The 21,579-nt window shown below is 36.6% G+C and overlaps 2 protein-coding genes across 2 annotated transcripts; both read left to right on the top strand.

The window, feature by feature from the left end:
- The first annotated feature begins 2,515 nt into the window (after window positions 1–2,515).
- LOC120276191 lies at window positions 2,516–3,185 on the top strand. The gene is made up of 3 exons (XM_039282916.1): window positions 2,516–2,551; window positions 2,641–2,748; window positions 2,853–3,185. Exons 1-3 carry the CDS (start codon window positions 2,549–2,551, stop codon window positions 3,183–3,185), a joined length of 444 nt encoding a protein of 147 aa, XP_039138850.1. The 5' UTR covers window positions 2,516–2,548.
- Window positions 3,186–5,901: 2,716 nt separating this feature from the next.
- LOC120276001 (proline-rich receptor-like protein kinase PERK2) lies at window positions 5,902–6,836 on the top strand. The gene has a single exon (XM_039282740.1). The coding sequence runs from the start codon at window positions 5,923–5,925 to the stop codon at window positions 6,604–6,606; it is 684 nt and encodes a 227-aa protein (XP_039138674.1). The 5' UTR covers window positions 5,902–5,922; the 3' UTR covers window positions 6,607–6,836.
- Window positions 6,837–21,579: the final 14,743 nt, after the last annotated feature.

Below are 21,579 nucleotides of genomic sequence, written 5' to 3'. Positions count from 1 at the left end.
TTGGAGATAATTTTAATTTAAATGTATATAAAAAAATTTTTAACCACAATAATTTTTATCTTTTAAATTTTTAAATCGAATATTACCCATAATTTTTTTATCTCATAGGATTAGTGAAAGTAGAGTGGGAATAAAACTAGATAGAAAACATTTTATGAAATGATAAGGGTTTTAGTATAGAAATTGTTTTTAATTTAAAAAACTAGTAGGGACCCATCTCAGTTTTAAAAATAAATTTTAATATTAAAAAACTAGTGGGACCTGCCGATTTTTAAAAAAAATAAAATTTTAATATTAAAAAACCAGTGGAACCCACAACTATTAAAAAAATTTAAAATTTAATATTAAAAAAATAAAAATGCCTAATTTGGTAAATAATTCTAAAAATATCTATTTTAGTAATTAATTTAAAAAAAAGCAATATTTTAAAAAAAAAGCCACAAATCATCTGTTAAAGACGATATAAAAAAAATTTATAATATTTATCTTTTTCACCAATATAAGTTGGAATTCGAATTTACTTTCTTTATAGAATGAACACTATATATAAAAGACCAAACACCAATAAATCAAATGTCACAGCTATTCATTTTTTTTATTTTTTAATTATTATTTTATTTTCCTCACCTGTCAACGTGTAGCTTCTTCCCTATCTCCTATATCTTTACCCATTTTCTTTTTCTTCACCTTAGTTATCCTCTTTTTATTGTTCAAAAGTTTGAAAAATAAAAAACTTCAATTGATCTAAGCCAAAAATAGTAAATAAATAAATAGGAGGAAGTAAATTAAATAGAGAATATAACTTTAAAAAAAATATAGATCATCTATAATTTTAGAAACAAATTCACTTTTTCATTATATCAGAAAATTATTATGAGATTTTTGTTTTTTTGATAAATGTGAACCATTATGTTGGAAAATGCTAGAACCCTTAATTTTTTATTTAAAAAAATTATCACTATCTTGTTATAATAGGGGTCATATTTTTTTTATAAAAAAAAACCACTCGTCTAATGTGTTTATTAAATATAATGCAAGTAAATCTAAATCATAAAATAAAATGTTTATAAGAAAGAAATTTAAAAAAAAAAAATACTCCTTCTATTTCTTTTTAGTTGTCAACTTTATCTAATTCTCACTGATTAAAAAAATTGATTAAATGTAGTTGATTTACCTATATTTTATTAAAAAAAATTATTATTTTTCAAAACCACCTCTATTTAAAACTCCACTAAGTGGAATAGGAGTATATGATTTAATATTTAGTTGATTATGATTTATTAAAAATTATACAAATATATTAAATTAAAGAATAAATTTGAAAAAAAAAATATTTAATGTTATGTAAAATTTCTAATATGATAAGTAAAAAGAAACAAAGAAGAGTTTTAAAGCATAACAAGTAAAAAAAGAATGGAGGAAGTAAATAAGTGTAAGTAAAAGTTTCAAATACTATTAACTCTAACCAAACATAGACCAAACATAGATGCATGTTTTAAACAAAACATTAAATATAATATTAATTACTTAGAATCAAATTAAGTATGTCTTGATTAGTTGTTCAATCTTCGTCCTAAATATATAGACATTAATTAGAAAAAGGGAGGACAGGTTTCAAGTGTCCAAGATTATACTCCATATAATAAGTTTGCTTAAATTGTTTGTACTAGTGGTAGGCACATCAAATGTTTTATGTGTTGGACTGTCCCTCTCTTGGGGACAAGTTGCATTTATAAGCTTCATCTTTTCTGAGATTAGTAAATGAAGATAACTTCAAAAAGAAGGGTAGTTGATTTAAAATTTCAAATTATTAGATGGTGTCTAGGATTTAAAATTTATTAATTTTACTCCTCATGTCTTTTTTTTATTTGTACATTTTAATTAATTCATATAAACTACAAAAATTGGTTAAACTAATTGGTAATCTAAATTTTAATAAAAATGTGTTAATTTTTGAAAATTATCTTTATTTAAAACTGTATTATTGTTCCTTAATTTTACTCTCTTACTATGCTTGAAAAATATTTTTCACTTTATGAATTTGAAAATTTGTAAATAAAATTACAATTTAAAAAGTATTTCCAATATTGAAAAAGTGAAAACATATATTAACAAATGTAAAAGCAATTAAATATGATTAAATGCATCATGGATTTAATAGAAAATATGATTGAATATGATTTATTAAAAATTAAAAAAATATATTAAATATTAAAAAAATAGTTTTAAAAAATATTTAATACTTCACAAATTATATAAAATACTATAAAATACTATATATTATTATATAATATAAAATACTAGGAAATTATATAAAACTATATCATTGTATAAAATAATATATATTATTATTCGAATAATAATATATAGTATTTTATATAATTTGTGAAGTATTAAATATTTGGGATCGATTAATTGACAATGTTTGGAACACTGAAGCATGGAAAAATCGATCTCAAAAAGCCAAGCAAAATAGGATTACTGAAAAACATGGAAGCATTACCAAGATACTGGTGGATCGATTCCTTTTTTGCTTCATGCGGAGAGGATGGTATACATGTTTTTTATTGATTAAACTTACCTTTTTTTTATGCTTTACATTTTTCTTTTAATTTTATGATCATGAATAATTTATTGTAGGCAAAACAGTTAAATCGGAAACCAACATATGGAGAAGTGTTTAATCGCACCCACAAACGTGCGAAGGGCCTTGGTGATTATATTGATAATAAGTCGAAATCCGTTAGTGTAAGGAATTATATTTCACAATTATTTTCTTGCACTAATGCAAGTTTTATATATGTTTATAATTTTTTTTTATGTTTAATCTAGCACTAATGCAAGTTTCATAGGATTTGTATACTTCTTCAATGAGCGAGAAATATGGTGCCGATGAATCTTGTCATCCTGAATTTGATCCGCAACTTTGGTGTGATGCAATTGGTGGTATGGAGACTACACGGACACATGTATATGGCTTTGGAACTACACCACGTGGAAAGAGTTTCTTGTCTCCTACCAATAGTATTGGGGAAGCATGCTCGACGACTTGTAGTCCACAAGTTGATCAAACTCCACATTCTAACACCGAAGTTGATAATCTCACGAGAAGAAGTGACGGTTGTGAAGAACAAACTACAAAGCTTGGAGGATTCTCAAAAAAATATAGTCGCAGTCGAGAATGAAATCAAGGCTTTTTTGTCTCAAATTACTGAGATGTTAAATCCTACAACAATTGCTCGGAATGCTGGATTTTCTCAATTTGGGACGAGTGATAGAGGCCAAGAAGAAGATACCACTGATGATGAAGTTTGAATCATGAGAGAGTGACTTATAGAACTTGGGTGTTGCATAACTAGTTTTATTGCCATATGATTTCTATTATTCATGTTTTACTTGTGTATGAATATGTTTTAGATATTATGAAAGATTGAACTTACTTGCTTTGAATACCATTGAATTTGTGTTTTGTTATGAATAAATAATTTTGTTTATTATATAGAGTTTGTGAAATGATATTGATTACATGTAATATAGGGAAATGAACCAAAAAAAATAATAATATAAATATAAAAAAAATACTATCACAAACGGAATTTCATTGGTAACAAAGACTTTTAGGGACGGAATTTCGTGGGTGATAAAAAGTATTAGTAACGAAATTCCGTTGGTAATAAACACATTCAAGGATGGAATTCCGTGGGTGATAAAGACTATCATAGACGGAATTCCGTTGGAAATAAACACTTTCAGTGACGTAAATTCCATTGGTGATAAAACCTTTAGTGACGGAAATTCCGTTGGTAATAAATATTTTCAGTGACTGAATTTTCGTTGGTAATGAATGCTTTCGGTGACGAATAATTCCGTTGGTAATAAACACCTTCAGGACGGAATTTCCGTTACTAATAAACATCTTCATGAACGGAAAATTCCGTTGGTAATAGTTTAATATCACCAATGGAATTAATTTTTCCAACGGAATAGCATTAGCCACTTGCTTTTCAGCGACGGAAATTTCCAACGGAATATTCCGTTGGTAAAAGTTATCACCAACGAAATTTTACCTATTAGTGACGGAATTTTCCGTCTCTGATGCCCATGTTTTCTTGTAGTGTTCATTGAGTTTTATTCTTCCGGTCTCTAATGTTGTAAAGGGATTAATTGACCAATATTGGGTTATGGTCTTAAAATATATCATTGTTTAGCATATGTGGCAGGCAATTATTGCTATATGTGTTAGATCATTTTATATAGTAAATTTCTAAGAAATCATTAAGTTACTGAAAGTAGTGCACTTTTATATATTTGTCCTTTTGACTGACGTTTGCCATGTAACAATAAAAAATAAAAAATAAAGGGAAAAAATGTATGACACCCTCCAGTATTTTTTTTATGAATGAAATAAATTAATATCATATGATATCATGGCATGGGACATGGAATTGAGGTGGTTTAACATATATTTAGCTAACTCTGAGTAATATATATATATATAGTAAGATTAAGGCGTATCAAAAAATTTTTTTTTTACTTCGTTTATTAATAATTAATAAGTCAATAATTTTTATTAACATAATATAGAATATAAATTACGTCCGGCCAGGACTTCAAAAGAAATTGCTCTAACATACATAGAATTTGAAATAAGTACTGTTTTTATAAAGTTATTTTTCATTATACATCTAAAATTTTACAAATATCTTTAGCTTAAGCATTTAAGTTGACTTGAGAGTTGGTACCAGTGGATTTCTATTATCTCATATGATAGTTGGCCATATTAATAGTTTTCAAAAGGTCAATAAATCAACGAATACCTACATGTTCTTTAATAAATTCTAAAATAAAAGAGATACTTGTCACTTATTTGTAAAATAAATAAATAAATAAATAAAATAAAGTTGGTATGATAAACACATTATATTATTGTGAGTTTACATTAATCAAATGGATAAAAATAAATAAATCTGAATTTAGAAGTGAAATAACATCTTGTAATTCAATTGACGAAATGGAGTAAACTCTATTTGATTATATTTAATCTGAACTTAACTCATTTGACATATATAGGGCAAGGTTAATTAGGCCTAAAAGATATGTTGCTTACAATTAAGGGCATGAGAATGGTTCTACTTGTGCAATTTTTTCTCAAAGTTATAATTTAAGAAAATTTATTAGTTGTTTTTATTTTTTTCAATTGAGTTTTATGAAGATCCAATTCACAATATTTTTTTATAATTAAGAATGAATGAATCATAAATTTAATTAAGCAAACAAACTGTTATAAAAGCAGGAAAAACAATATATATATATATATATATATATATATATATATATATATATATATACAAACCATACTAGCGGTGAATAAAACTGATTGAAAAGGAAAAAAATACAAGATAGTGACACTCTCTAAATAATCAATGAGTGGATCATCTATCTAGAGTGGCACATATCAAAGATGAAGTAGAACTAGCTGAAGCCCATATTAGAGGTTAGTTCCTTAGGATCATTTGGACGGGACCCCAAAAACTCGAGAATGCCCAATTCTCAATAACTATTTCTATTAACTCTCATCTCTTTTAACTTCCCCAAAACAAGGAAATGATTTTTTGTTGATATAATTAAATCATAAATAACAAGCAAGCCAAAAGCAAATGATTTTTTGTTGATATCATCAAACATATGTACTACGTACAATTCCAAGCTCTTGTTCTATCAACATGGCCCCAATTTCTTTTCCTAATTAAGCAACACATTGATTTGAAGCAACACTCAAAAAACCTTAGAATGAGAGCCAAGTCACTCATTCTCAAAAACTCCATCACAAAACCCTAACCCTAAGTCATCACCTTCACCCTACAAATACCTCCATTCATACTCCCTATCATCTTCATCTCTTAACTCTTAAACCCACAAACAATGTCTTTCTTTCCTCCTCAAACATTCCCTTATCCTTACTTCTCACCACCTCCACCAAAACCAAAACCATTTTTCTCACCACCACCTCCTCCTCCATCGTTTCGTCCTCCTCCTCCTCCTCACCGGACTTCTCCACCACCACCTTTTCCTCCTCGACGACCTCCGCCACCTCCTCATTCACCACCACCACCACCACCTCGACGACCTCCACCACCTCCCCATTCACCACCACCTCCTCATTCACCACCACACCAGCCACCACCACCACCTCATATCACACCGCCACTTCCACCGGTACCACCATCACCGGCACCGCACCACCACACTGTTATAATCGTTGTCTTTGTCTCGCTTGGTGGACTTTTCCTACTTGCATTCCTTGCAGCCTGTTGCTTCATTAAAAAGAAGAAGAAGAAGAAGAAGGTTACTCAAGAGACTGTTGTTAGTAACGTTGAAGACCATGTTCATGTCCATGAAACCATTGTTCCTGGTCCTTGTGGCCAGCAAATAGTTGTTCTTGACATGGATGAAGACATTAAGGTGCAGGAACAGATTAAGAAAAGCGAGGTCGTCGGAGAAGCTTCTCGCATAGCTGCTGCCGGCCCGGTGGCCGGTGATGGGCAACAGCCTCATTCACAGAGTGAATCAAAGAGTCATCATCACCTTCTTGAGCACAAAGGCTAGCTGGAAGTATTAATTCCTGCATGCTTTAATTAATTCAGTTTGAATATATATGCATGCAATATCAGCATGTGTGCCTTCTAAATAATATGTTAAAGAGTTCATAACTTATATGTGTCTGTGTGATTTAAGAGAAAATGAGGACATATAATTTATTGTATTCATTCAGTCAGTCTTGTGTCATATATGGCAAAGATTTAATGCAGAATAAGCTCCATTTGATAAGTAAAATATGTTTGTACTAATCTAAAGAAAATATGTAAGTAATTATTTAATTTATTTTGAGGGTTATAAAGTTCTGTTAGTATAAGCAATATAAAAATATAAAATTTGAGCATCACTATAAATATACATATAGATGTTAATGTATGGCAATATTTATACCAATGACAAATATGCGCTCGAAAATACCTAATTTGTTCTGATAGTTAATATATATATAGCATATAGGTAAAGAATTTGACCAGCACTATTAATAAACATTAGTATATGGTATTATTTAAACCAATGGAAAAATATGCATTAGTAAATATCCGATTTACTTATTTTAACAGTTATACAATTCTGTTGGCATAAACAATATATAGCTAAAAAATTTGACCATTACTATTAATTAGTGTTACTATAATAATATTTATACCAATGGAAAAATAGGCGTTGTTAAATGTATAATTTATTCTGATAATTATGAAGTTATGTTAATATAAACAATATACATCTATGAATTTGACATGTCACTGTAGATAAATATTTTTTTTTTTGAAAAAGGTGGATAAACCATTTCAATTAAATAACAAGAGCTTACAGAAAACCCCCATTCCCCTACAGAGAAAGAGAAGCAAAAGGAACAGTAAAAAATTACAAAAAGAAACCACAAGCAGTGGAACAATACCCAAACAGCAACAACACAGGGGATGACACACAAAAACAAAAAAGCGAGGAAAACACAGGCCTCCTCAACCCTCCAGACCCAACATTGCTAACTAGCCCATGTTCTGATCGTGAACCACCTCCAAAGGCGGAGCGCCACCTGACTCCTCCACACGAGGGCCTAAAAACTCCTAACTATGCCGGATGGCGGAAATTGAGTCCTCCAGCTCCACTTTAGACCCCTCGGTAACTATAGAGAACCATGATAATAGCATGCGATCAATTTTCAACATAAGAGCATGTGCAAGCAAGATATTAGCATTAAAGATGCAATCATTCCTTACAACCCAAATATTTCACACAATCAATTTCACCACTAAGTCCCCTATATCCCTCCAAGCCGGTCTCACTGACGATCCCCAGTCACCCAAACTTAATGCAAAGGTATAGGCAGATCCGATAAGTGGAGAAGTCTCACAAAGTAATCCCACACCTGTCTCGCAAAAGAGCATTGCAAGAAAAGATGATCCACTGATTCAATTGCAGAATGGCACAAGACACAGGTAGCAATTGGAAAGCCGATTACATTTTATACTTTCTAGGTTTTCAAGAGTGAGGATCTTATTTTTCCAAGAGAGCCAGTTGAAAATATTTATTTTCTTCGGACATGAGTTCTGCCAGAAGAACCTCACATTTGGGCAGCGCAACCCACCATCATTTAGAAAATTGTAGAATGACTTAACCGAGAAAGTACTATTTCCAGTAAGTCTCCACCATTTATTATCCCCCAATTCCCCAACAGACACCCATAGCCACTCTTTGTAAGTCGAGACATCCATATCTTTTGAGAATGGGGCCTGAGCTACAAGAAAACTCAGATCACGAACTGTGCTATTGGGTGACTGAGTCCTTCTGAATTCCTCAGGCCAAAGGAACATAGGTGCCATTTAGTCAGCGATCTTTCCAAAAAAGTGTCTCCGTCCTCGAGTTAATCCCTTGTAAGACACAACCTCTTAGAGCCAGAAGACAACTCAACACCCCTTTTAAAAGAAAAAAATCCTACCCGCTTGCCTAGGAAACATGTTACAACGAGACACCCCATAATTAAATTGTATAACTTCCGTGCCACACCAGGAGGGTTCCATCATAAATTTCCACCACCACTTCCCAATAACGCCTGGTTGAAGTTATAAAGTTCTAAAATTCCCTAGCCCCCTTGGTCCCGAGAACGACAAAGGTTCTTCCAACCGACCAATCTACATCTCGGATGGTCAATATCTGGTCCTAACCACAAAAAGTCTCTTCTAATCCGGTTGATCTCCTTGATGACCCCAACAAGGTAACCTAAACAAGGACATCCAATAAGTTGGAAGCGTAGAGAGGACAGAGTTCACCAGCATGAGCTGACTACCTAATGATAAATGTTTCACTTTCCACAAGGGCAACCTCTTTCTAATCTTTGAGATGAACCCCTCCTAGTCTTGTTTTCTTGGCCTTCTTCCAGAGATCGGAATACCCAGATACGTGACTGGGAGCGTGCCCCTCTCACAGCTTAACGTTTCTGTAGCATCCAGATCGGGGAGCACACCCAACGTAGAAGACTATAAGCATGTTTTTGAGAAGTTAGTTGCTAAGCCCGATATCCCTTCAAACACATATAAAATGAGCTTTACGATCCTCAGATCTTCGAATCCTCCCATGTTCAAAACCAACAGATCATCCGCATAGTGAAGATTACATCTGCTTCCAAGCCCCCCTAAAGGCACACCAACCAAGACCTTAGATCGTAGCGCATGGGAGAACATTGTACATAAAACATCCATTACTAGTACAAACAGCAAGGGTGATAATGGATCCCCTTGACGTATGTCACTTTGATATCGTACGTAACCATTTGGCAAGCCATTTATCAGAATGGAAGCCTTAGAAGAGAACAATATGCACTTGATCCACCCAATCCAGGGATCACCGAAGCCCCTGGCTTTCAGCAAGTCAAATAGAAAGTCCCAATCTACGCAATCAAAAGCCTTAGAGAAATCAACTTTCAAAATGTGCCCTGGTAACCGGTGCTTGTGGATATTGAAAATCAGTTCCTCAGCAGTTGCTATGTTATCTAGAATGCAGCGTCCTTTTAGGAAAGTAGATTGTTTAATGTCCATAAGAGAGTTCATTACCTTGTTTAGACGCGACGCCAACAGTTTAAAAATAATTTTTAATGAAGAATTTATCAAACTGATGGGTCTATAATCCCCCAAGGGACTCAGGCGTTACCTCTTTAGGAATAAGAACAATGCTAGCCCAGTTAATCTTCTCTAAGTTGGCTCTTTGCTAGAAGAAATCCTCACAAAGCCGAAAGAGGCTGGGTCAGAACTAATCATATCCTAAAACTGTTTAAAGAATTGCATTGGAAATCCATCCGGTCCCGGGGCTTTACACCCCTCTCCTTCCTCATCCCCAAGTCAAAAACTGCTCTTTTAACTTCCTCTAACAATCGGAGCCTTGTTCTTAAAGAGCTTCTAAAAGTCAACCCAGAGTTTGGTGGGGTGCTTATAACCAAATTGTTGATTAAAATGGGCGGCGAAAACTCTACCAATTCATAAGAATCCACAATCATATCGTGGCACCCTCTTGATTAAGACATGGAATGGAAATTTTAATTCTTATGGCGATTGGCCACAACATGAAAGTATTTTGTGTTTTTATCCCCCTTTTTTTAACCATTGTCCCTAGACCTTTACTTCCAGTAGATCTCTTCTTGTTTACGAATTTCCTTTAACTTTTCCTATTAAATCTTGTTCCTCTTAAGTCTCTACTAGGGTTGGACTTCTAGACTCCTTAGCAATGTCTAGGGCCTTAGCATCCTCCAGTAAGGCTAGTTTTTTAAGTTTAATAGACCCGAAAATTAAACTTAGCCCACTGACACATGTGTGCCATAATCCAAGCAATCTTTTTGGAGAAGATAAAGGCACCACACCCAACAGGTGTTAGCTCAATCCACCATTGGTGCACAAGCTCCTAAAACCCCTCTACAGTAGACCACACCAGTTCATAATAGAAAGGTCTTGGTCTAGAAGAATGGTTACCAACTTCAAGACGAAGCGGCACATGATCAGACCTGAGTCTAGGAAACTCATCTGAAACACTCTAGGAAAGCAGGCCAACCAATCGTTATTCACCAGGAAATGGTCTAGTTTGACCAAGATCATATCTTCTTTCCCATTAGTCCATGTAAATCTTCTACCCACCGAAGGTGGATCCTGTAAGCCCAAATCATGCATAAAGCCGTTGACATGGTTGATATCTTCCAAGTTATGATTGCCCAAGGTTTTATCCTCCACATCAAAGATCGCATTAAAGGGGCGTTTGGTTGCAAGGAATGTAATAGAGAGGAGTGGAAGAGTAATAATAATGAGGGGAATTGGAAAAGCAATGGGAATGAAAACTATGTTTGGTTGGAATGATTAGAGAGGTAATTTATTGGGAATGAGAAAAGTGAAAAAGAGAAAACATGATAAAATGACTATTATGCCCTTTATATGAATGTTATTTTATATATATATATATATATATATATATATATAGTAATGAGAGTTGTAACAATTATATTTTTTAAAAAATTTAAATATTAAAGTAAATTAACTATTACAAATAAATATTTAACTTTAATAGATCACCAAATCTCAATTTTTTTATTAATATTATTAATTAACAATTAATTAATTATAATAAATAATTAATTACTAATTTAAATATATTTTTAAATAAATATATTATGAACCATAATAATTACTTTTTAACTATTAATATTAATTAATGTCCAAACTTATTGTTAATATTATAATAAGCAATTAATTAACTAATATAAATAACTAATTACTATGTGGTTAATATCTAAAAAAAAATAACTAATGTAAGCGTAGTATTGTCATTTCATTATTAAGGAATCAAAATCCCCTCAAAATTTAAGTGAAATGTGACTCCTTCTCCATAACCCCTGAACCCCTAACCCCTTTCTTTTTGGTCGACTTGGGTGGCTCTGCCAGGTACCCACCTCCTCATTGAACTGCGACGAAGGTTTTTTTTTGCCGTTCACTTTTTCTGGTTCCTAGTACTTTCCAAGACGCCAAAGATTCATTTCCTCCTGAAGATCTAGCATAAGCTCTCTGAGATTCCTCTCAAATTCTGACATCGACTCATCCGATTCAATATCAATGTCAGGCGACAAAATATTTATCGATCGGGCATCGGTTCCTTCCCCCTATTTCATTACATCAGCACCATTGTTACCACCTGCATCTGAAGGGATAATTCTCTGAACTAGGGCCCATACCCCTGCCAAGAATTGCCACTTAAAGCCATCTGGGGGTGCCAAGGCAGGTACAACAGACATATCTCTGAAATTCAACCCCTCTAATCTTGAGGATGGAGACCTCAAACCCCCTCATGATATCCCAAAGACAATTTAGAGTCCGAAGTCTCCATTATTGAATCCACAAATGACCCATGACCCACATCCAGCCCATGTTCAGAGGCTAAGTCCACCACTAGCCCTAAGCGATGGAGGACGGCCCACCTATTGGTTACACAAATTAGCAAAGGATCACCTAAGTCTATATCATTATTAGGTTGCAGGTTTTGGCCCATATCCAAATTAAGCCCAACATCCAGGGCAATTGGATCTTCAATGCAAACTCCCCTCTCACATGTCACGCCCCGAACCTAACCGGGCACGTGGCAACCGCCACGACGACAAGAAGTGGGTCCCACAACGGCCCCACTTTCAGGTCGCCGTAAGGCTCAAAATAAACCTGTTATCACAATTATATAACTAGAAGACAACATAATAAAATATCACAAATAGGGTTCCCTAGTACTAGGAACCCTAAACACAAGTAGCAACAATAACAGCACAAACCAGGGTTTTAAGATACAACCCGAAATATAAATACAAGAACCACATATAAGGTCAAGTCTAGTGGATCCATAAAGGGTCATGCATACTATAACAAACCTAAACAAAAAATGCGAGATAGACCACTCTCTGCTGCGCAGCTGACTACATCCAGCGTCGCGATGCGAAAAAGATAAAAAGGGGAGTGGTGAGTATGAGAGGTTACCCGAGTGAGTGGTGTCGAGCATAGATGTAGCGAGTGATAAAAATATTTCAAATGGTAATTCGAAGAAAAAAATAATAGCATATAAAAATCGAGTTCAAGTATTCAACATATTAACAAATAACACGATTCATCAATAGGAAAAGCAAATAACATTTTAAAACATAATGAACATAGTTTTGCAAAAAATACGGTGGCCTAAAACAATTCCCACACTAATCGTGGCGCGACTAGGCTGTGGAACCACCAAGGAGTTTTTAAAAACTTTTTAAAATTTAAAAGGGTGCCTTTCCTTGGTGTTGTACTTTGAGATCCCGTGTGGTGACCCGGGTTTCTCACATAGAGAACCCCCGTCAATGGCTCCAGCGACCTCTTGACCGGGGTAAACCCGAGGTTAACCACGCCGCCTCCCATCGAGGCGGACCGTGGAACCCCACGCTGCGAGTGTCGGGACTAAAGTCCGCCCGTCACCATTAAAACTGAATGCCACATATAATTCTTTCCAATTTCCAATTCAAAGAATCCATCGCACAATGTTTAAACCAGAAAATATACATTAAACCATGTTCCATTTGCATACAAATGCGGAAATATACATCAAGCCATATCTCATTTGCATATAAATACAGAAATGTACTTTAAACCATATCTCATTTGCATATAAACACGGAAATGCAAGTAAACATGTTTCTTTCAAAATAAATAGGTATAAGCATTCTAGGTTTAACCATTTCAAGTAAATTCGTACTCAAAATATATATCAGGGAAACCAATTTATCATCAAATTTATGTGATAAAACACATGAACAAATACTTTAGTACTCTTATTAAATCTATGCAATTAGAAATTTAACCACTCACGAGAACCGTCGTCTCGTCCCGAGGGCGCCCTTCTTGATTGGCGAGCTCCTTCCCCTTAGAGGATGCTTCGCCACCCTAGATCTAGCGAGGGAATTCAAATTCTAACGAACATAAGAATGATGACCAAAGAAAAATGCATGAAAATACAATTTTACATGTCTATACGGAACCTTAGGGTTTTAGGGCAAAAACATCGTCATTTTGGATCCAAAGCGACATCATAATGGAGTAAAAACTAGTTCCAATGAGTTCGAGGGTAAGAAGAGCTTCAATGTGGACCAAAGAAATACGAGAAAAAGGCTCAAAAATTTTTCGGTGCTACTGGGTAATTTCGAAATTACTACGATAACCCGAACCTTATACTATGGTTTTCTCCCAATTTACAACTCTAAATCGAAAAATTTTTCTTCTACAACATCCTCATACATGCATTACAAATCATTGGCTTCAATTTAAGCCTATGGATCATCATATTCATGGAGAAATCGAAATTTTTTTATATTTCTAAAAAACAAGAAATACGGGTAAAAATACAAAACAAAAAAACATTGGATATAAGGCTTACGGATTCGGGGAGTGAGAGAGGAATAAATTTGGTATTGAAGGTCGCGGAAATTCTCGCGGAAAGATTTTTTTGTTTCTAAATTTATGCTCGGTCGAACAAGAAGAACAAGAAGCAAGGAAGCAAGGAAGCAAGAAGGAAAGGCTTAGAAGAAAGAAAGAAAAGAATGGGCTAGAAACAAGTTTGCCACGTGCTTCAGCCTCTCTAAATTCTCAGATTTTTGAAGACTGAAATTACCAAAATGCCCTCTAATACAAAATAAAGAGGAATGAGTCAAAAAGATCTGTTTTTGCCCTACGGTTTTTCACATAAAAGCTACCATGCAAACATGCAAAAATGCCACTACTACTAAATGACCATTTTATCCCTAATGCAAGCATAAAAATCTAAATAGGCCGAGGTCTAAATCGGGACGGTACAACACTCTACCCTCCTTAAAAAATTTTGTCCCCAAAAATTTCGACTTACCCAACTCACTTTGAATAAATGAGGATATTTCCTTCTCATGAACCGTTCGAGGGTTCCCAAGTTAACTCCTCAATCGATCACTTCTCCAAAGAACTTTTTACAAGCGGCACCACCTTTCCCGAAGTACTTTTTTTCTAGCCGATCAAGGATACGAGCAGGGCCTCACTTCAAAAAGTCAAATCTTCTCGAAGTTCAAGCGGAGGTGTTTTCAAGTGCATCGACGGATCCGGTACATACTTCTTCAACAACGAAAGCGTGGAAAAACATTATGGATCTTCTCTAACTACGGTGGCAGCTGTAATCTATAAACCAGCTGGCCCAATTCTTTCAAGTATCAAGAATGGCCCAATATAGCGAGTTTTAACTTTCCCCTCTCACGGAACCCGAATTACTCCCTTCAAGGAGATATCTTGAGGAAAAACTACTGTCACCAACTTGGAACTCTAAATCTCTTCTCACTGTTATCGGCATAGCTCTTTACCTTGGGTCTTGGGCCACTTTTTAACCTATCTTGAATTACCTTCACTTTTTTTACGTGGTTACCTCAATTAGTTCCACACTCTGCAACTTTCTTTCACCAACTTCATTCCAACGGAGGGGTGTTAGACACTTACGCCCATACAAAGCTTCATAAGGTGCCATACCAATACTTGCATGGAAGCTATTATTGTAAGCGAATTCCGCTAGAGGTAAGTGCTTGTCCCAACTTCCTTGGAAATCGAGAACACAAGCCCTCAGCATATCCTCAAGTGTATGCGGATTATGCGCTCCGATTGGCCAGTGCATGCGGGGATGATATGCGATCTTGAATCTCAAAGTTGTCCCAAGAGCCTGATGAAACTTAGGCCAAAAGCTGAGATGTAAATCTCGGGGTCACGATCGAGACACAATTGAAAGCAGGTACTCCAGTGGAGTTTAACGATTTCAGCTTATAAATAGCTTCGCTAACTTCTCCGAAGAATATTTAGTATGAATGGCGGAAAAATGGGGTGACTTTGTCAAAGCGGTCCACGATAACCCACCGCAGTCATACCCACGAAGAGTCTGCGGTAACCCAACCACGAAGTCCATAGTAATATGCTCCCATTTCCACTACTGGAATAGGTAAAGGTTGTAATAGTCCAGTGGTGCATTGATGTTACGCTTTTTGCTTGCTGACACACTAAGCATCTTGCTACAAATTACTGCGATCTCACGCTTCATTCCGGACCACCAATAATTTTTCCACGATAAATGCGATACATCTTAGTCTACGGGTGTATAGTATAAGGGTGAGGAGTGAGCTTCTTCTAGAATAGCACTTACGAGTTACGCATCCCTTGGAACACAAACTCTTCCACGAAATTCGAGAATACCATCAGCTGCGAAGCCCAAAATCGCTAGGTTCACCTTTTTCCGAGTCTCTGTATTTCCTTCATTAACTCTTCATACATTCTCTACGAGATTTTTCGAATACGCTCCGGTAATGATGGTCTCACCACAAAATTTGCCAACAAAAACTCCCTTTGGCTCGATCTTAAGTCTCACATCCATGTCTCGAAGACTGCAAGTTGAGGCAGATAAGATGTTGTAGTAGAAGCTAAAAGAAGTGGAAGTTTTTCCTACTTAGCGCATCTGCTACCACATTGGCCTTCCACGGATGATAGTCAATCACCAAATCATAATCCTTGATTAACTCTAGCCATCTTGATTTGCCTCAAGTTCAGCTCCTTTTGAGTAAACAAATACTTTAAACTCTTATGATCAGTGTAAATTAAGCATTTCTCTCCATACAGATAATGTCGCCAAATCTTCAGGGCAAAAAAACTACTGCTTTGCTAACTCCAAATCATGGGTAGGGTAATTCAATTCATGTTTCTTCAAATGTCATGAAGCATAAGCTATTACCTTCCCATCTTGCATTAATACGGCGAGATCACAGTCGTGATGCATCGTTTGAACACTACAAACTCTTTACCCATTGGTAGGCGAGTGAGCTGTGGCTTTGAAATCGAGCGGTTCTTCAATTCTTGGAAGCTGCTCTCACACTTCTCATCCCAAACAAACTTTACCTCCTTTCGAGTCAGCCGTGATAAAGGTGCGGCAATGCGAGAAAAACCCTTCCTAGCGCAGATAATAACCCTGACCAAACCAGAAACTTGAACTTAGGACACATTCTACGGTTGTTCCCAATCAATGATTGCTTCAACTTTCTTTCTATCCACCTTTGATTCCTTCTCCGGATACAACATGTCCTAAGAAGACCACTTCATGCAACCAAAAACTCACACTTTGAGAATTTAGCATACAACTTCTCTTCTCGGAAGGATCGCTGATACTATGCGCAAATGTTGCAGCATGCTCTTCTTCATTTCTTTGAGTAGATCAAAAATATCATCGATAAAGACAATTACAAACTTGTCGAGATAAGATGCGAAGACTACATTCATTAGATCCATAAAAGCGGTAGGGAGCATTAATCGGGACCGAAAGGCATGACCAAAAAATTCATAATGCCCGTATCGGGTGATGCGAAATCTTTGTCTTGACACATCACTTTCCTTGATCTTCAGCTGATGATAACCGGACCGGAGATCAATCTTTGAAAAACACTTTTGCTCCCGTAGGCCCGATCAAATAAATCATCGATTACGGGTAAAGGATATTTGTTCTTAATAGTCACCTTGTTCAAGCTGCGGTAGTCTATACACAATCCGAAAGAACCATCCTTCTTCTTCACAAAGAGCTGGCGCACCCGGGGTGACACACTCGGGCGTATAAACTCCTTATCCACCAAATCCATGCAGCTGTACTTTTAGCTCCTTAAGTTACATTGGTGCCATACGATACGGAGGAATGGAGATTGGAGGCGATGCCGGTAGCAAGTCAATAGCAAACTCAAACTCTCGATCGCGGAGGCAATCGAGGGCAATTCCTCAGAAAATACATCCTTGAACTCTGAACAATAGGAACATCCTTGAGGTTTTGGTCCAACAATTCTTGTATCTACTATGTGAGCCAAGTATACCTCCACATCCCTTGCGTACTAAAGTTTCCTTGTTTCCATAGAAGATATCACACACCTCGAAAAGAACCTTCCTTTCACCTTCAAACACAATATTCAGTCCATGAGAGCTTTGCAAAGTCACTTCCTTCACGAAGCGGTCAATGGAAGCCTTATGCCTATTCAACGAGTCCATACCAAGTATGGCATCAAAATCTCGCATCTCAGATGGAATCGAGATCGCCTCAAAATCTACACTCTTCACTTTGATAGGACATCCACGAAAAAAACAACCTCCCCGACAATCTCTTGACCCGGAGGTGTTTGGATCGAAGTTCAGCGATCTAATGGGGAGGCTATTCTATCGGCATGACATGAAAATGCAGTGCTAACAAAAGATCTCTCTGACCCTGAGTCTATCAAAACATGTGCATCATCTTTGAAAAAAATGGATCTGATGCACAGTAATCACGTTGGAGTGCGTCTTGACTTCCTCGTTGATCATGGCGAAAAACTACAGTGCGAGAGCGGATTGCGAGTCGTCTTTGTTCCACCTTGTGGACTATTACTAGCGACAAGCGATGCGGTAGAGACAGCGGTGTAGAAGTAGTAGGGCGGTACACCCTTAGGCCCGACTCTGTCGTCCCGAGGAGGAGGTCTTGAACACGGTGTTGTCTGAGCCTAACTACGGACATCTTGACTTAAGGTGACCAATCTGCCCACACTGATAGCATCTGCGTGGCTCACGGCATGGACCTGGATGAAATCTATTGCAGTTCTGGCACCTAGGAACATTTCGATTGATTTTCCTCCATAGCGCCACTCGCGGATGTAGCACCCTTCATTGCCGGCTTGCCACGATGGAGTGCGTGGCTGGATCTGAAAAAAACTGAAGAAGTACCCTCGCTCTTCTTTGCGCTTGGGCGGCCTTGAAAAAAATCGAGTTTCTTCTCTTGGCTAGATTTTCACGAGGCGTTTACCTTCAGAACCAATTTCTCGACCCTCGATGCCAAGCGAACCACTTCCTTGATGACTTGGACAAAATTAGGCTCGGTGATTTTCTTGTCTTCAGCTGGTGCTTGCTGGGCGAAGGCATTGGGGAGTGGTGGTGGTGAAATCTGGAACCTTGGCTCGGTATGGGTGCATCCCCAAAGCAGGGCTCAATAACCAAGAAAGTCACGATATTCACGATATGTCGGTGGCGACCACAGGGCATCCCAATATGCCTTAAAGCTACGAAGAGCTTGGTGGTGGTGCTACTCACAGGGGTTCTGAGTCGAGGTATAGGACACGGAACTCGAGGAGCATACCGAAAGGCTGCCACGGCGAGGCTCATGTCTGAATTGACCTCTTGCCTATGGGGAGAAGGAGGTTGGCGGGGAGTAGGTTCCCTAGAAGGAACACTAGCTCCTCGGCAGCGTGCGTGGGCGTTGTCTTTGGCATTCTAGGCTGAAATAAACAAAGAGAGACAAATTTTAAGCTTAACTCCTATATGCACTTATGCTCGATGCAAATCGATGGTGGATCCACTAGTCTTTAAGGACAACGGTTTTATAATTTGAACTAAGATCAATGTAAACCTCTAGCTACGATACCACTAAAATTGTCAGCCCGAACCTAGCAGGACGCAGTGGCAGCCCTGCGACGACAAGTGGGTCCCACAATGCCCCACTTTTCGGTCGCCGTGAGGCTCAAATATAAACCTGTTATCACAATTATATAACTAGAAGACAACATAATAAAAATATCACAAATAGGGTTCCCCGATTACTAGGAACCCTAAACACAATAACAACAATAACTGAGCACAAACCGGGGTTTTAAGATACAACCCAGAAATATAAATACAAGAACCACGTATAAGGTCAAGTCTAGTGGATCCATAAAAGGGTCATGCATACTATAACAAACCTAAACAAAAATGCGAGATAGACCACTCTCTGCTGCTGCGGCACAACTACATCAGCGTCGCGATGCGAAAAAGATAAAAGGGGGTGGTGAGTACTGAGGGTTACCCGAGTGAGTGGTGTCGACATAGATGTAGCAGGTGATAAAAATATTTCAAATGGTAATTCGAAGAAAAATAATAGCATATATATCGAGTTCAAGTATTCAACATATTAACAAATAACACGAGTTCATCAATAGGAAAAGCAAAATAACATTTTTAAAAACATAATGAACATAGTACGCAAAAAATACGGTGGCCTAAAAACAATTCCACACTAATCGTGGCGCGACTAGGTGTGGAACCACCAAGGAGTTTTTAAAAACTTTTTAAAAATTTAAAGAGTTGCCTTTCCTTGGTGTTGGCACTGAGATCCCGTGTGGTGACCCGGGTTTCTCCATGCGAGAACCCCCATGTCAATGGCTCGCGCACCTCTTGACCCGGGGTAAACCGAGAGTTAACTCACGCCCGCCTCCCATCGAGGCGGACCGTGGAACCCCACAGCTGCGGTGTCGGACTAAAGTCCGCCGTCGCCCGATAAAAGCCCGAGATGCCACATATAATTCTTTCCAATTTCCAATTCAAAGAATCCATCGCACAATGTTTAAACCGAGAAAAATATACATTAAACCATGTTCCATTTGCATACAAATGCGAGAAATATACATCAAGCCATATCTCATTTGCATATAAATACGAGATGTACTTTTAAACCATATCTCATTTGCATATAAACAGAAATGCAAGTAAACATGTTTCTTTCAAAATAAATAGGTATAAAGCATTCTAGGGTTTAACCATTTCAAGTAAATTCGTACTCAAAAATATATGTCGAGGAAACCGATTTATCATCAAATTTATGTGATAAAAACACATGAACAAATACTTTAGTACTCTTATTAAATCTATGCAATTAGAAATTTAACCACTCACGAGAACCCGATCGTCTCGTCCAGGGCGCCCTTCTTGATTGGCGAGCTCCTTCCCTTAGAGGATGCTTCGCCACCTAGATCCCTGAGCGAATTCAAATTCTAGCGAGCATAGAGAATGATGACCAAAAGAAAATGCATGAAAATACAATTTTACATGTCTGATCTGAACCTTAGGGTTTTTAGGGCAAAACATCGTCATTTTTGGATCAAGCGACATCATAATGGGTAAAACTAGTTCAATGAGTTCGAGGGGTAAGAAGAGCTTCAATGTGGACCAAAAGAAATACCGAGAAAAAGGCTCAAAATTTTTCGAGTGCTTTACTGATAATTTCGAAATTACTACGATAGCTCGAACCTTATACTATGGTTTTCTCCCAATTTACAACTCTAAATCGAAAATTTTCTTCTACAACATCCTCATACATGCATTATAAATCATTGGCTTCAATTTAAGCCTATGGATCATCATATTCATGGAGAAATCGAAATTTTTATATATTTCTAAAAACAAGAAATACTGGGTGAAAATACAAAAAACAAAAAAACATTGGATATAAGGCTTACGGATTCGGGAGTGAGAGAGGAATAAATTTGGTATTGAAGGTCGCTGGAAATTCTACCCGGAAAGATTTTGTTTCTAAATTTATGCTCGGCCGAACAAGAAGAACAAGAAACAAGAAGCAAGGAAGCAAGAAGGAAAGGCTTAGAAGAAAGAAAGAGAAAAGAATGGGCTAGAAACAAGTTTGCCACGTGCTTCAGCCTCTCTAAATTCTCAGATTTTTGAAGACTGAAATTACCAAAAATGCCCTCTAATACAAAATAAAGAGGAATGAGTCCAAAAATCTGTTTGCCCACTGGTTTTTTCACATAAAAGCTACCATGCAAACATGCAAAAATGCCACTACTACTAAATGACCATTTTATCCCTAATGCAAGCATAAAAATCTAAATAGGCCGAGGTCTAAATCGGGGACGGTACAACACTCTCTCCCTCCTTATTTGTCCCAAAATTTCAGACTTACCTCAACTCGAATAAATGAGGATATTTCCTTCTCATGAACCCGTTCGGGGTTCCCAAGTTAACTCCTCGATACGATCAGCTTCTCCAGAAGAACTTTTACAACTGGCACCACCTTTTCCCGAAGCACTTTTTCTAACCGATCAAGGATACGAACAGGCCTCGCTTCAAAGTCAAATCTTCTCGAAGTTCAGCAGGTGTTTGTAATACATGTGTGTAA

The sequence above is a fragment of the Dioscorea cayenensis genome, chromosome 14 (assembly GCF_009730915.1).
Source record: "Dioscorea cayenensis subsp. rotundata cultivar TDr96_F1 chromosome 14, TDr96_F1_v2_PseudoChromosome.rev07_lg8_w22 25.fasta, whole genome shotgun sequence".
NCBI classification, from domain to species: Eukaryota; Viridiplantae; Streptophyta; class Magnoliopsida; order Dioscoreales; family Dioscoreaceae; genus Dioscorea; species Dioscorea cayenensis.
Note: the sequence above shows the minus strand (reverse complement) of the source record. Positions and strands in the feature narration are given on the sequence as shown.

Coding starts and splice junctions, on each gene's coding strand:
- LOC120276191 (XM_039282916.1), top strand. Junction 2,749..2,852: donor ATAAGTCGAAATCCGTTAGT/GTAAGGAATTAT, acceptor CAAGTTTCATAG/GATTTGTATACTTCTTCAAT.
- LOC120276001 (XM_039282740.1), top strand. CDS start 5,923: ATGTCTTTCTTTCCTCCTCAAACATTCCCTTATCCTTACTTCTCACCA.